The sequence below is a fragment of the Muscardinus avellanarius genome (assembly GCF_963383645.1).
Source record: "Muscardinus avellanarius genome assembly, chromosome: 10".
Taxonomy (NCBI): domain Eukaryota; kingdom Metazoa; phylum Chordata; class Mammalia; order Rodentia; family Gliridae; genus Muscardinus; species Muscardinus avellanarius.
This window is the reverse complement of record NC_137796.1, coordinates 89,196,194-89,210,326: the sequence shown is the minus strand read 5'-3', so window position 1 is coordinate 89,210,326 and position 14,133 is coordinate 89,196,194. Positions and strand designations below refer to the sequence as shown.

The window sequence follows — 14,133 nt, the reverse complement described above, 5'->3', positions numbered from 1 at the left end:
ATTCAGACGTTGAATTCCTTTGGGTTCAATCCCCAGTACCATAATTTTCACCCACATACTTCAGAGGCTGTAACTGGAGGCTTCCTTTGCTGAGGCATGGCAAATTGTTGGAAAGGCTTAGAGGGTTTGGAGATTTGGGGAACAGGTATGCATCATGAGGGTCTGAGAAGTGACATTGAACAGTGTGAGCCCTGTGTACAATAAGCCTTCTCTGTTTGTAGCAGGTGAAGTTGTCAGCATCGGGCAGTTGGCTTCACTGGCACAACGTCCAGTGGCTAGTGCTGGGGGAAGCAAACCTCTCACATTTCAAATCCAGGGCAACAAGCTGACTTTGACTGGTGCCCAGGTGCGCCAGCTTGCTGTGGGGCAGCCCCGCCCGCTGCAAAGTAGGTAAAACCCACCCCCTGTCCTGCCTTTTTCCTTCTCTTTTCTGTCCTCTCATTTTTGTGGCTCTTTTTAGATGTCAGCTTTTTTATGTTTCTTTTTTTTCTTCCATAGCTCTTGGTGGGTGGGGCCATGGGGAATACTTGAAAAAGGGGGTCTTTGATTAAAAAAAAAAAATTGAGCCGGGCGTGGTGGCGCACGCTTGTAATTCCAGCATTCGGAAGGCTGAGACAGGATCGCGGTTCTTGAACAGCCTCAGCTACTTAGTGAGGCTCAGTGCGACCCTCTTTCAAAATAAAGACTAAAAAATAGGGCGGGGGGTGTGGCTCGGAGGTAGAATACCCCTGGATTCCATCTCCAATACCGCCAAAAAAAAAAAAAAAAAAAAATCAGGAAAAGGTCATTCTAGAGACACACTCTCTTTCTGTTCTTTCCCTTTCTTGCTCTTGCCTCTGCCCTCCTCAGGCTGATAGCTGCTTCTCTCTGTTTTCTCTTTTCCCTTAACCCAGGGAATGTGGTGCACCTGGTGTCAGCAGGGGGGCAGCACCACCTCATCAGCCAGCCTGCCCATGTGGCCCTCATCCAGGCCGTGGCCCCGACCCCTGGCCCCACCCCTGTCTCTGTGCTGCCTTCTTCGACCCCCAGCACCACCCCTGCCCCCACTGGCCTCAGCCTTCCGCTTGCTGCTAACCAGGGTGAGGCTCCTGGCCTTCCTACTTACTTAGCCCTTGCTGGCCTTGGTTTTTCCAGGCATGTCCTGGGCTACTGTCTGTTCTGCCTTCCCTTGGTGTTGTTTTCCCTTGCCAGTATCTCCAGTATTTGTCTGCCCCCTTCTCCTGCCCCTGGACCTCTTCCATTCTTTTGGTTTCTTGTTTCTTTTCTACCTTCCTTTCAATGTAGCTTCCTCTTGCAGTGCCACCATCCATGGTGAATAATACAGGCGTGGTGAAGATTGTAGTGAGACAGGCCCCTCGAGATGGACTGACGCCTGTTCCGCCGTTGGCACCAGCACCCCGGCCTCCAAGTTCTGGGCTTCCAACTGCATTGACTCCACGCCCCACATTAACCCCTGGACGGCTACCCACACCAACTCTGGGTACTGCCCGGGCCCCCATACCTGCACCCACTCTGGTGAGGCCCCTTCTCAAGCTGGTCCACAGTCCTTCGCCTGAAGTCAGTGGTGAGTCCAGATGGCTGAGGCCAAAAATTTTTAAAAGAAATGGAGATGAGATAGGTTGGTCCTAAAAGTCTCTTAGTCACAGCAGAGCCCTTCCTTATCAATATACAGTGCCCCCTTTTTTGGTGGTACTGGGGATCAAACCCTGGGGCATTCTATCTCTGAGTTACCCCTCACCTGCCCCATTTTAATTTTTTCTTTGTTTTTTTTTTTTTTTTTTTGGTGGTATTAGGGATGGAACCCAGGGGCCTTCTTCTACCTTCAGGCTATACTCCCAGACCTATTTTGTATTTATTTGGAAACAGGGTCTCTTAAACTAGTTAAGGCTAGCTTCGAACCTGTGTTCCTGTCTCAGCCTCCCAAGCGTGGGGATTACAAGCGTGTGCCACCACGCCCGGCTTTTAATTTTTTATTTTGAAACAAGGTTGTACTAAGTTGCTGATAGCCTCACTGAGTTGCAGAGGTTGGCTGTGAATCTGAGACCCTTCTGTCTCAGCCTCCCAAATAGTGGGATTACAGATGTACACCACCATGCTCATCTAAGTATAACGTCTTAATTTGCATTGCACCCAAGAAGTGGGCTGCTTGATTCTTTTTTTTTTTTTTTTTGGTGGTACTGGGGATGGAACTCTTCTCTCTCCGGGCTACACTCCCAGACCTATAGTTTATATTTTATTTGGAAACGAGGCTGGCTTTGAACCTGCGTGATCATCCTGTATCCCCCTCCCAAGCGCGGGGATTACAAGCGTGCGCCACCACGCTCAGGTGGGCTGCCTAATTCTTGATCTAATTCCAAGATAACATTTATTGGAATTTGTAGGAGAGGAAATGTTAAATTGTTCTATTCCTTGAAACTTTGGCCTTAGAATGTGGGAATGAAGGCTTTCTGGGAAAGTTTTGAGTTAAGAGGCAGAGTGGGATAGGGTAGTAGAAGGATCAGGAAGGTAATTTTGGAGTTAACTTGTCCTCTGTCTCCACAGCCTCAGCACCTGGAACTGCTCCCATGACCATCTCTTCTCTCCATGTGCCATCCTCACTCCCTGGGCCAGCCTGTTCGCCAATGCCAATTCCCAATTCTTCTCCCCTTGCTAGCCCTGTGTCTTCTACAGTCTCAGTCCCAGTTTCATCTTCATTCCCCATCTCTGTCCCTGCCACGCTGCCTACCCCAGCCTCAACTCCACTAACCATCCCCATCTCAGCCCCCTTGCCTGTTTCAGCTTCAGGCCCAACTCTCTTGACCACTGTAACTCCAGCACTGGCTCCTGTTGTCTCAGCGGCTCCTGGACCTCCCTCTTTGACACCAGCTGGGGCTTCCCCAGCAGCATCAGCCTTGACTCTAGGTTTGGCTACAGCTCCAGCTCTGTCCCCACCTCAGACACCTGGTCACCCTCTGTTATTGGCTCCCACGTCTTCACATGTTCCAGGGTTAAACTCAGCTGTGGCTTCCGCATGTTCACCTGTCCTGGTGCCAGCTTCAGCTCTGGCCAGTCCTTTTGTGGCAGCACCAAATCCAGTTCCAGCTCAGGCTTCTCTTCTGGCTTCACCAACTTCTGCATCTCAGGCTTTAGCCACCTCCCTTGCTCCTATGGCAGCTCCACAGACAGCAGTCCTGGGTCCTTCAGCTCCTCCTCTGGCTCCTCTTCCAGTCCTGGCTCCATCACCAAGTCCTACTTCTGTCCTGGCTCCATCACAGACTCCAGTTCCAGTTATGGCTTCATCATCAACTCCAGGAAACCCTTTAGTTTCATCTTCACTGCTGCCAGCTCCAACTCCCGTGTTGGCTCCACCATCAACTCAGACTATGGTACCAGCCCCAGTTCCATCACCTCTCTCAAGCCTGGCTTCTACACAGACACTGGCTTTAGCCCCAGCTTTAGCATCCACTCTTGGTGGCACGTCTTCATCTCAGACACATTCTTTGGGAACTGGGAATCTTCAGGGGCCTTTTCCAACTCAGACATTGTCATTGACTCCAGCATCTTCCCTGGTACCAGCTCAAACACTGCCTTTGGTACCAGGAGCACCACTGGGTCCAACTCAGACCCTGTCTCTGGCTCCAGCTTCTCCAATGGGTCCGGCCCCAACTCATGCGCTGACTTTGGCTCCATCATCATCATCTGCTTCACTCCTGGCCCCAGCTTCAGTGCAAACACTGACCTTGAGCCCTGCTCCAGGACCTGTGCCTACTCTGGGTCAGGCTGCAGCTCAGACCCTAGCACTGACTCCAGCTTCAACACAGGCTCCAGCTTCCCAGGCATCTTCCCTTGTGGTTTCGGCATCTGGTGCCGCTTCCTTGCCCGTCACCATGGTAAACCGGCTGCCTGTTCCCAAGGATGAACCTGAGACACTGACATTGCGCTCTGGTCCCCCCAGCCCTCCCTCCACTGCTACCTCGTTCAGTGGCCCCCGGCCTCGACGCCAGCCCCCCCCACCACCGCGTTCCCCCTTCTATCTGGTAAGTTTTACTTCCTCAAAAGAACATGAACGGAAATATGGGTTTGTTTTTTTTTTTGGAATATGGATAAAGTGGATAATGTCACTTTTAACTTCGAAAATTACAGTCAGTATTATGGGCCAAGTACTTAAGTGACATCTAAATAAGCCCCTTCTCTTTCGTGTATCTATATCAATATCTGTAAAATGGGAATATTAATCCATGTCTTGCTTTTCTCAGATGGTGGTTTTTTTTTTGTTTTTTTTTTTTTTGGTGTGTGTGTGTGTGTGTGTGTGGTACTAGGGGTGGAACCCAGTGGCTTTCTACTCCGGGCTACACTCCCAAACCTATTTTATACTTTATTTGAAAACAGGGTCTCACTAAGTAGCTGAGGCTGGCTTCGAACCTGTGTGATCCTCCTGTCTCAGCCTCCTAAGCGCTGGGATTACAAGCATGCGCCACCACGCCCGGCTAGAAGGGTGGTTAAAGCACCAAAGGTTGGAGGCAGGGGTTGTTATCTTTTTTTTGGTGCTGAGAACTGAACCAAGTGCCTCATACTTGCGTTCTAGCATTAAGCTGAACCTCAGCCCCTGAATTTTTGTTTTGTTTTGCAGTACTGGGGATGGAATGTAGGGACATTCTACCTCTGAGCTACACCCCTAGCCCTATTTTTTTATTCTTTATTTTGAAACAGGGTCTCAACGAATTGCAAAGGGCCTTACTAAGTAGCTGAGGCTGTCCACAAACGGATCCTCTTGTCTAAGCTCCCCAAAAGCTGGGATTACAAGTGTGTGCCACCACTTCCAGTTTGAATATTATTATTTTTTAAAATTTTTATTTATTTATTTATTTATTTTTGGTGGTTCTGGGGTTCTTGGAAACCCTTCTACCTCCAGGCTATACTCCCAGACCTATTTTTATATTTTTATTTGGAAACAGGGTCTCTTAAGCCAGAGAGGCAGGCTTTGAACCTGCGCGATCCTCCTGTCTCCACTTCCCAAGTGCGGTAATTACATGTGCCACCACGCCTGGCTTGAATATGTTTTTTGTTTGTTTGTTTTGTTTTGAGCTCCTGGGGGTGGAATCCAGGAGCATTCTACCTCTGAGCTACACATCCAGCCTGATTTTTTATTTACTTTGAAACAGGGTTTCACTGACTTGCAAAGAGATCTTCTATCATAGCCACCCAAATGCTGAGGATTACAAATGTGCACCACCAGGCCTGGCTTGAATATGTTTTTATTTATTTTGTTACTTTATTTTTTGGCAAGGTCTCACATTATTCATGCTGGCCTTGAACTCCTAGGCTCAAGCAGTTTTCCTACCTTAGCTAGGTTAGAGTGTCTGTAAGTTCAGTCTCCAGTACTGGAAAAAATATGTACATGTATACATAAAAAATGTGTGTGTGTGTGTGTGTGTGTGTGTGTGTGTGTGTGTGTGTCTGTTTCTGTCTATGTATTGTTTCTTTGGTAATAGCATTGAACCCAGGGTGTTATGTTTTCTAGGCAAAGCACTCTATCATTGGGCTATCCACAAACCTTTTTAAAAATTTTTATTTTGAGACAGAGTCTCACTAATTTGCGATTCCCCTACCTCAGCCTCCCAAGGAGCTGGCATTATAAGCTTGTGTCACTGTGATTCCTGGCTTTAAATGTGTTTCTGTTTTTGTTTTGAGAGACCAGGAACTGAACCCAGGAACATTCTACTTATGGGCTACATCTCAATTCTTTTCTGTTATTTTGAGATAGGGTATCACTAAGTTGCCCAATGTGTCTGGGTTTTGAAATGGAGATCTTCCTGCCTCTGTCTCCTGAGTAACTTGGATTTTAGGTGTGCGCCCTCATGTTCAGCTCAAATACACTTCATTTATTTATTAGTACTGGGGTTTGAACCCAGGAGCATTCTACTATTTTTTTTTTTTTTTTTTTTTTGCGTATCTGGGGCTGGAACCCAGAGGCATTTGACTTTCGACCTACAAACCCGGCCCAATTTTTTTTCTTTATTTTGCGAAGGGCCTCACTAAGTAGCTGAGGCTGTCCGCGAACCGTGATTCTGCCATCTCAGCCTCCTGAATGCTGGGATTACAAGCGTGAGCCACCACACCCAGCTACATTCTACTTCATGAGCTACGACTCCGGCTGTTTTATTTTTTATTATTTATTTATTTATTTATTTATTTATTTAATTTTTTGTGGTACTGGGTGTGGAATCCAGGGGCTTTTCTACCTCTAGGCTATATTCCCAGACCTATTTTATACTTTATTTGGAAACAGGGTCTCACTAAGTTGCTGAGAGCCTCACTAAGTAGCTGAGGCTGGCTTTGAATCTGTGCGATCCTCCTGTCTCAGCCCCCAAGTGCTGGTATTACAAGCGTGCACCACTACGCCTGACTATTTACTTATTTGCTTATTTATTTATTTATTTATTTATTTATTTATTTTTTTTTTTTTTGGTGGTGGTACTGGGGTTCCTGGAAGCCCTTCTACCTCCGGGCTACACTCCCAGACCTATTTTTACATTTTTATTTGGAAACAGGGTCTCCTAAGCCAGTGCGCGCGGCTGGCTTCAAACCTGCGCGATCCTCCTGTCTCTGCCTCCCAAGTGCGGGGATTACAAGCGTGCGCCACCACGCCCGGCTATTTACTTATTTCTTTATTTTTGTAATACTGGGGATAGAACCCAGGGCCATTCTACTTCCGAGCTATTTTTTATTCTTTATTTTGAAACAGGGTCTCACTGAGTTGTAAAGGGCTTCACTGAGTAGCTGAGGTTGTCCTTGAACTGGGATCCTCCTGTCTCAGCCTCCCAAATGCTGGGATTATAAGGGTGTGCCACCATGCCTAGCTTTATTTATTTAAAAAAAATTTTTTTTTATTGGAGCCGGGCGTGGTGGCGCACATTTGTAATCCCCTCACTTGGGAGGCTATGACAGGAGGATCACACAGGTTTAAAGCCAGCCTCAGTTGGCTTAAGAGACCCTGTTTCCAAATAAAAATATAAAATAGGTCACACCGGGTGTGGTGGCGCACACTTGTAATCCCGCGCTTGGGAGGCGGAGACAGGAGGATCGCGCAGGTTCGGAGCCAGCCTTGCTGGCTTAAGAGACTCTGTTTCCACATAAAAATGTTAAAAAAAAATACGTCTGGGAGTGTAGCCAGTGGGAGTGTAGACTGGAGGTAGAAGGGCTTCCAGGAACCCCAGTACCACCAAAAAAACAAAAAAATTTATATATATATATATATATATATATATATATATATATATATATATATATATATATATGGTCTGGGAGTGTAGCCCGGAGGTAGAAGGCCTCTGGGTTCCATCTCCAGTACCACCAAAAATAATAATAATAAAAAAAATAAAACAGGGTCTTGCTAAATTGCTGAGGTTGGCTTCGAAGCTGTTATCCTCCATAGTGTCTCAAGTACTCAGATACAGGTGTGTACCATTACAACTGGCTTTATTTATTTATTTATTTATTTATTTATTTATTTATTTATGGTACTGGAGGTGGAGCCCAGGGGCTTTTCTACTTACTTCCTGGCTATACTCCCAAACCTATTTTATACTTTATTTGGAAATAGGGTCTCACTAATTTGCTGAGATATTCATTCAGTAGCTGAGGCTGCCTTTGAACCCATGTGATCCTCCTGTCTCAGCCTCCTAAGCACTGGGATTATGAGTGTGTGCCACCATGCCCGGCCTTTTGTTTGGTGGTACTGGGGTTCCTGGAAATCCTTCTTCCTCTGGGCTACACTCCGACACCTATTTTATATTTTTATTTGGAAACAGGGTCTCTTATACTGGCGAGGCTGGCTTCGAACCTGCGCGATCCTCCTCAGCCTCCCAAGCTCAAGGATTACAAGTGTGCACCACCACGCCCGGCCCACAACTGGCTTTAAATGTGCTTTTAAAAGAAGTAAGCCAGATGTGGTGTGCTCCTGTAATTCCAGTACTTTTAATCCTGAGACAGGAGGATCGTAGGTACGCAGCTATCCTCAGCAACTTGTGAGTCCTTTGCTACTTAGTGAGACCCTGTTTAAAAAAAATAAATAAATAAAATAAAATAGAGGGCCGGGTGTGGTGGCGCACACTTGTAATCCCAGTACTTGGGATGCTGAAACAGGAGGATCGCATGTTCAACGCCAGCCTTAGCAGCTTATTTAGGCTCTCAGTAATTTAGTGAGATCCTGTTTCCAAATAAAATATAAAATAGGTCTGGAGGTGTAGCATGGAGGTAAAAGGCCTCTAGGTTCCATCCCCAGTACCACAAAAATAAATAAATATAAAATAGGACTGGGAGTAAGCCCAGAGATAGAAGAATGCTGGGTTCTACACCCAGCATTACTAAAAATAAATAATACTGGGCTGGGGGTGTTGCTTGGTGGTAGAATACCCCCGAGTCCATCCACCAAAACAAAAAAAAAGTTATCAGCTGGGAGCACATGCCTTGTGGCCCCAGTATTTGGGAGATGGAGGGAGGCTGAGTCAGGAGGATCTCAGACAGCCTGAGTTAAGTAATGAGAATCTCACCTACCTAGGGAGATTTCTCTTCTTTCCCCCCAGTACTGGGGATTGAAACCAGTACCTCTGAGCTACACTCCTATCCTGATTTTTTAATGGTACTTGGGATTGAACTCATGGGCATTCTACCTCTGAGCCAAGCCCCCAGCTCTGTCTTTTATTCTGTATTTTGAAATAGGTTCTCACTAAGTTGCGGAGGGCCTAAGTAGCTGAGGCTGTCTGCGAACCTGTGATCTTCCTGTCTCAGTCTCCCAAGTACTGGTGTGTGCCATCACGCTTGTAATCAATTTTAACACTTTTCCATGAACAAAATTTGTATCCCTTAATCTCCCAAACTCTTTCATTGCTCCTCTTCTTAGAAAACTACACTGATCTATTGATTATTTCTATATTTCCTTTGGGGCTCATAATTTATGATTATTTTTACTGGCTTTTTCTAGGATATGCTTTTGATGTTCATCTGTTATAGCATATATTAATATTTCTTATTGTTGAATAATATCTCTATATTAATATACTATGTTTTATATATTCATTCATATATGTATTCATTAGTTATTGTAGACAGTTGGGTTATTTCTGTTCAGCTATCTACATATTTTATTTATTTGTTTGTTTGTTTATTGTGGTACTAGGGATGGAACCTAGGGAAATTCTACCTCAGAGCTACACCCCAGCCCTATTTATTTATTTATTGTAGTACTGGGGATGGAACTCAGGGGCCTTCTACCTCTAGACCTTATTTTATAATTTATTTGGAAACAGGGTCTCACTAAGTTGCTGAAAGCCTCACTAAACTGCTGAGGCTGGCTTCAAACCTGCAATCCTCCTGTCTCAACCTCCCAAGTACTGAGATTACAAGCTTGTGCCACCACGCTCAGCTCTCAAGCCCCATTTTTTATTTTTTATTATTTTTATTATTTTTTTATTTTTTTGCGGGTCTGGGGGATGGAACCCAGGGGCAGTCGACCTCCGAGCTATACCCCCTGCCCTATTTTTTATTCTTTATTTTGAAACCGGGTCTCACTGAGTTGCGGAGAGCCTCACTAAGTAGCTGAGGCTGTCCACGAACCGTGATCCTCCAGGTCTCAGCCTCCCAAATGCTGGGATTACAAGCGTGCGCCACTACGCCCGGCTTATTTTTTATTTTGAAACAGGGTCTCAATGAGTTGCAAAAGGCCTCACTAAGTAGCTGAGATTGGTTGTGAGCCCAGATCCTCCCCAAATGCCAAAATTACAAGCATGCGCCACCATCCCTGGCTCTGTTTGGCTGTTATAAATAATGCTGATATGAATATTTCATATACAAATTTTTGTATGAACATATATTTTCAGTTTCTCTTAGAAAAAATCCAAGAAAAAGAATTGGGTAGTTATAAGGCAACTATGTTTTAATTGTTTGAGGAACTGTCAGCCTGTTTTCTAAAGTAGCTAGACCATTTGACATCCTTACCAGCAATATATGAGGGTTTTAGTTTCTTCACATTTTCACTAATACTTTTTTTTTTTTTTCCCATACTGGGGATGAAACACCAGGGGCATTCTACTTTCAGGCTACACCCAAAGCCTGGTTTTTTATTTTTTATTTTGAAACAGAGTCTCACTGAGTTTTAAAAGGCCTCACTGAGTAGCTAAGACTGTCCATGAACCTCAGCCTCCCAAATGCTGGGATTACAAGTGTGCGTCACCATGCCCAGCTGTTATATATCTTTTTAATTACAACCATCCAAATTAGTTTGAAATATAATCTCATTGTTGTTCTGATTTGCATCTCTGTTGGCTAATGTTGTTGAGCATCTTTTCATGTGGTTTTTGGCCATTTGGGTATACTCCATATTAAAATGGAGTATTTGTCTTTTTACCATTAAGCTGTGAAAAATCTTTAATGTATCTTTTTCAGGAATATTAAATATTAAAAGGCCCTTCCAACATACTGTTTCCATTTCTTTTTTGCGGTACTGGGGATAGAACCCAGGGGTATTCTACCTCAAAACTACAGGCCCAGCCCTATTTTTTTATTCTTTATTTTTGAAACAGGTAAGTATCTGAGGTTGTCTACGAACCGTGATCCTCCATTTTCAGCATCCCAAAAGCTGGGATTACAAGTGTGCACAACCACGCCTGGCTGCATTTCTTTTTACTTTTGTGTGTGTGTGTGTGGTTTCAGGGATTTAACCAGGGGAAGTCTACCTTTGAGCTAAACTTCCAGACCTATTTATTTTTTATCTTTTTTTTTTTTTTTTTTTTTTTTTTTTTTTTTTGTGGTACTGGGGGTGGAATCCAGGGGCTTTCTACCTCTGGGCTATACTTCCAGACCTATTTTTATATTTTATTTTGAAACAGCGTTTCACTAAGTTGCTGAGGGCCTCACTAAGTAGCTGAAGGTGGCTTTGAACCTGTACAGTCCTCCTGTCTCAGCCTTCCAAGCACTGGGATTATAAGTGTGTACCACCATGCCTGGCCTTTATTTTGAAACAGGGTCTCACTAAATTGCAGAGGTCTTCACTATGTAGTTGAGGCTGGTGTGAACCTGGATCATCTTGTCATCTTGTCTCAGCCTCCCGAGTACTGGGTTTAGAATCTTGGGCCACTACTTCTGACTGGTACACTTTTTTTTTTTTTTTTTTGCTATTCTTGAGGCCTCATCTTTTGGATTTTCCCTCTACTAGGAAACTTTTTTTCCTCACTTAAAGCACCCTATGTCAAGAGGTAAAGCTAAGCCGGCCGTGGTGATGTGCACTTGTAATCCCAGCATTTTGGAGGCTGAGACTGGAGGATTGCAGTTCACAGACAACCTCAGCTACTTAGGCCCTCTGCGACTTAGTGAGACCTCGTTTCAAAATAAAGAATAAAAAAATAGGGCAGAGGTTGTAACTTATAGGTTGGATGCCCCTGGGTTCCATCCCCAGACCTGGGGGTGGGGGAAGAAGTAAAGCTAAAATTAAGGTAGCAGTCAAAAGGAGATTAGGAATATTCCTTTTTTTCATTGATTTGTTCATTCTATTAACTTTGATATTTGTGTTTACTTATTTATTTATTGCAGTACTAGGGATTAAACCCAGGGGCAATCTTTCTCCCAAGTTATACCTCCAGACCTTTTTTTTTTTTTTTTTTTTTCTCCCCTGTATTGGACATGGAGCTCAGGGGCTTTCTACCTTCAGCCCTACTTTCTTTTTTTTTCTTTTGAACAGGGTCTCACTGGGTTGCTAAGGACTTCACTAAGTAGCTGAGGTTGGCTGCAAACCATGATCTCCTGTCTCAGCCTCCCATGATACTGCCCGGCTCCAGACCTATATTTTGCTTTTTTTTTTTTTCCCCCTTCAGTACTAGGGATGGAACCCAGAGGAATTCTACCTTTGAGCTACACCCTCAGCCCAATTTTTTATTCTTTATTTTTAAATGGGGTCTCACTAAGTTCCAGAGGGCCTCACTAAGTAGCTGAGGCTGTCTGAGAACCATGATCCGGTCTCATCCTCCTGTATGCTGGGATTATATAAGCATGCCCCACCAGGCCCTGTTTATTCTTTATTTTGAAACAGGGTCTCACTGAGTTGTGGAGAGCCTTACTAAGTAGCTGAGGCTGGCTGCAAACCTGCGATCCTCCTGTCTTAGCCTCCCAAGTATTGGGATTACAAAATGTGGACAGCTTAGAAAACTACAGAAAGCATAGTATATTTTTTGGATCTCATGCTTTCAACAGACTATATTTTTTTCATTTGGGGGGAAAAAAAACCTTCAGGTTTTCTCTATGGTTTGATGTAAACTCTTAAGGACACTGATTACTTTCTCTCTGCTTTTATTCTTTTATCTCTAGGAGTCTCTGGAGGAAAAGCGGAAGAGGCAGCGGTCTGAACGCCTGGAACGGATTTTCCAACTTAGTGAGGCTCATGGGGCCCTGGCACCCGTGTATGGGACTGAAGTCCTGGATTTCTGTACCCTGCCCCAACCTGTTGCCAGCCCCATCGGCCCTCGTTCTCCTGGCCCCAGCCACCCCACCTTTTGGACTTATACCGAGGCTGCCCACCGGGCTGTACTGTTTCCCCAGCAGCGACTAGACCAGCTTTCAGAAATCATTGAGAGGTTGGCAGGGTTAAGTGTTAATGGGGAGTGGGTCTTGGGGCCTCAGAGTTGATGTAGTGCTTAGGGCTGGTGAAGGTGATAACTTTTGGGGTATCTCAAGAGTCCTATCTTTTACACTGCTTGCCTCTTCTTTCACAGGTTCATCTTTGTCATGCCTCCTGTGGAGGCACCTCCCCCTTCCCTGCATGCCTGCCACCCACCTCCTTGGCTGGCTCCACGTCAGGCAGCCTTCCAGGAGCAGTTGGCCTGTGAGCTCTGGCCCCGGGCTCGTCCTTTGCACCGTATTGTGTGTAACATGCGCACCCAGTTCCCTGACTTGAGACTCATCCAGTATGATTGCGGTGAGTTCATTGGCCAGTGCAGGACCCTTGACCTCTTTTTATTTTTTAGTAGCAGGACTGTTATATCAGAGGATGCTGCACATTAGGTCTTCAGGGATTTCTGTAGAGTATAGGCACTATTTTAGATTATGCTTGTGTACAAGTACTTGGGAGACTTAAGAAGATCACAGATTCAAGGCCCAGAAGAACATGGTAACTTAGTGATAACCCTGGTGAAGACACACACACACACACACACACACACACACACACACACATATTGGTCTGGGGGTACAGCTCAGCCCTTGGGTTGAGTCCCCAGTACCATGCCCCCCCCCAAAAAAAAAAAGGGTTATTCTTTGGACAGAATGAAAAAATTTAGTCCTTTCATGGATCCTTGGCATTCATGAATTTGACTTTAGTGAAAGTTGAAAGTATGTGCTAATTCATTTACTTAATGATTATTTTGTGAACATCTATCATATTTTGCTAATCATTTGAGTTACAATAGTAAGTAAATTTGCACAACATAGCTTTTAAATTGATGAGAAAAAAAAGCTGGGCGTGGTGGCACACGCTTGTTATCCCTGCCCTTGGGGGGCTGAAGCAGGAGGATCGCACAGGTTCAAAGCCAGCCTCAGCTACTTAGTGAGGCTCTCAGCAACTTAGTGAGACCCTGTTTCCAAATAAAATATAAAATAGGTCTGGGAGTATAGCCCTGAGGTAGTAAGCCTCTGGGTTCTACCCCCAATACCACCACCTAAATAAATAAATAAATAAATAAATAGATGAAAGATATGAAGTGCTCTATAAGACTGCATAATAAATAGCAAATTTTTATTTGAGAAAAGTCAAGAGTCCTCATATTGGGTACAATGCATTTGTCTGTAATTAATAAAACCAGTGAACAGTAGCTTAAAACACAAGAGCACCTATTGTTTTCTGAGAAAATTGGTATTGTGTCTGGTTTAGCAGCTTAATATTGTTTAGTTCTAGAATCTTCATATATTTCTACCCTGTCTACCATTCTTAGCTTTTTATCTTTTCTGTATGGATGTGTGCCGGGGGTGGGGTACTGGGGACTGAACCCAGGGACATTCTACCTCTGAGCTTCACATTTACATTGTTAATCAGATTCTGTTCCCCCCATAATAGCTGTTAGAAAGTAGTAATTAGTTTAATTGGGTGTGATAGCACATAACTTTAATCTC

The 14,133-nt window shown here is 44.6% G+C and overlaps 1 protein-coding gene across 1 annotated transcript in view; it reads left to right on the top strand.

The window, feature by feature from the left end:
- Positions 1–14,133, top strand: part of SRCAP (Snf2 related CREBBP activator protein) — a gene marked incomplete at both ends in the record, with an annotated part of 70,030 nt that overhangs the window by 40,847 nt on the left and 15,050 nt on the right. Inside the window, 6 exons of the mRNA XM_080703897.1 lie at positions 222–386; positions 894–1,079; positions 1,298–1,564; positions 2,542–4,016; positions 12,337–12,602; positions 12,741–12,943. Of these exons, the coding sequence (XP_080560023.1) occupies positions 222–386; positions 894–1,079; positions 1,298–1,564; positions 2,542–4,016; positions 12,337–12,602; positions 12,741–12,943 (2,562 nt within the window). The remainder of the gene's footprint in view (positions 1–221; positions 387–893; positions 1,080–1,297; positions 1,565–2,541; positions 4,017–12,336; positions 12,603–12,740; positions 12,944–14,133) is intronic.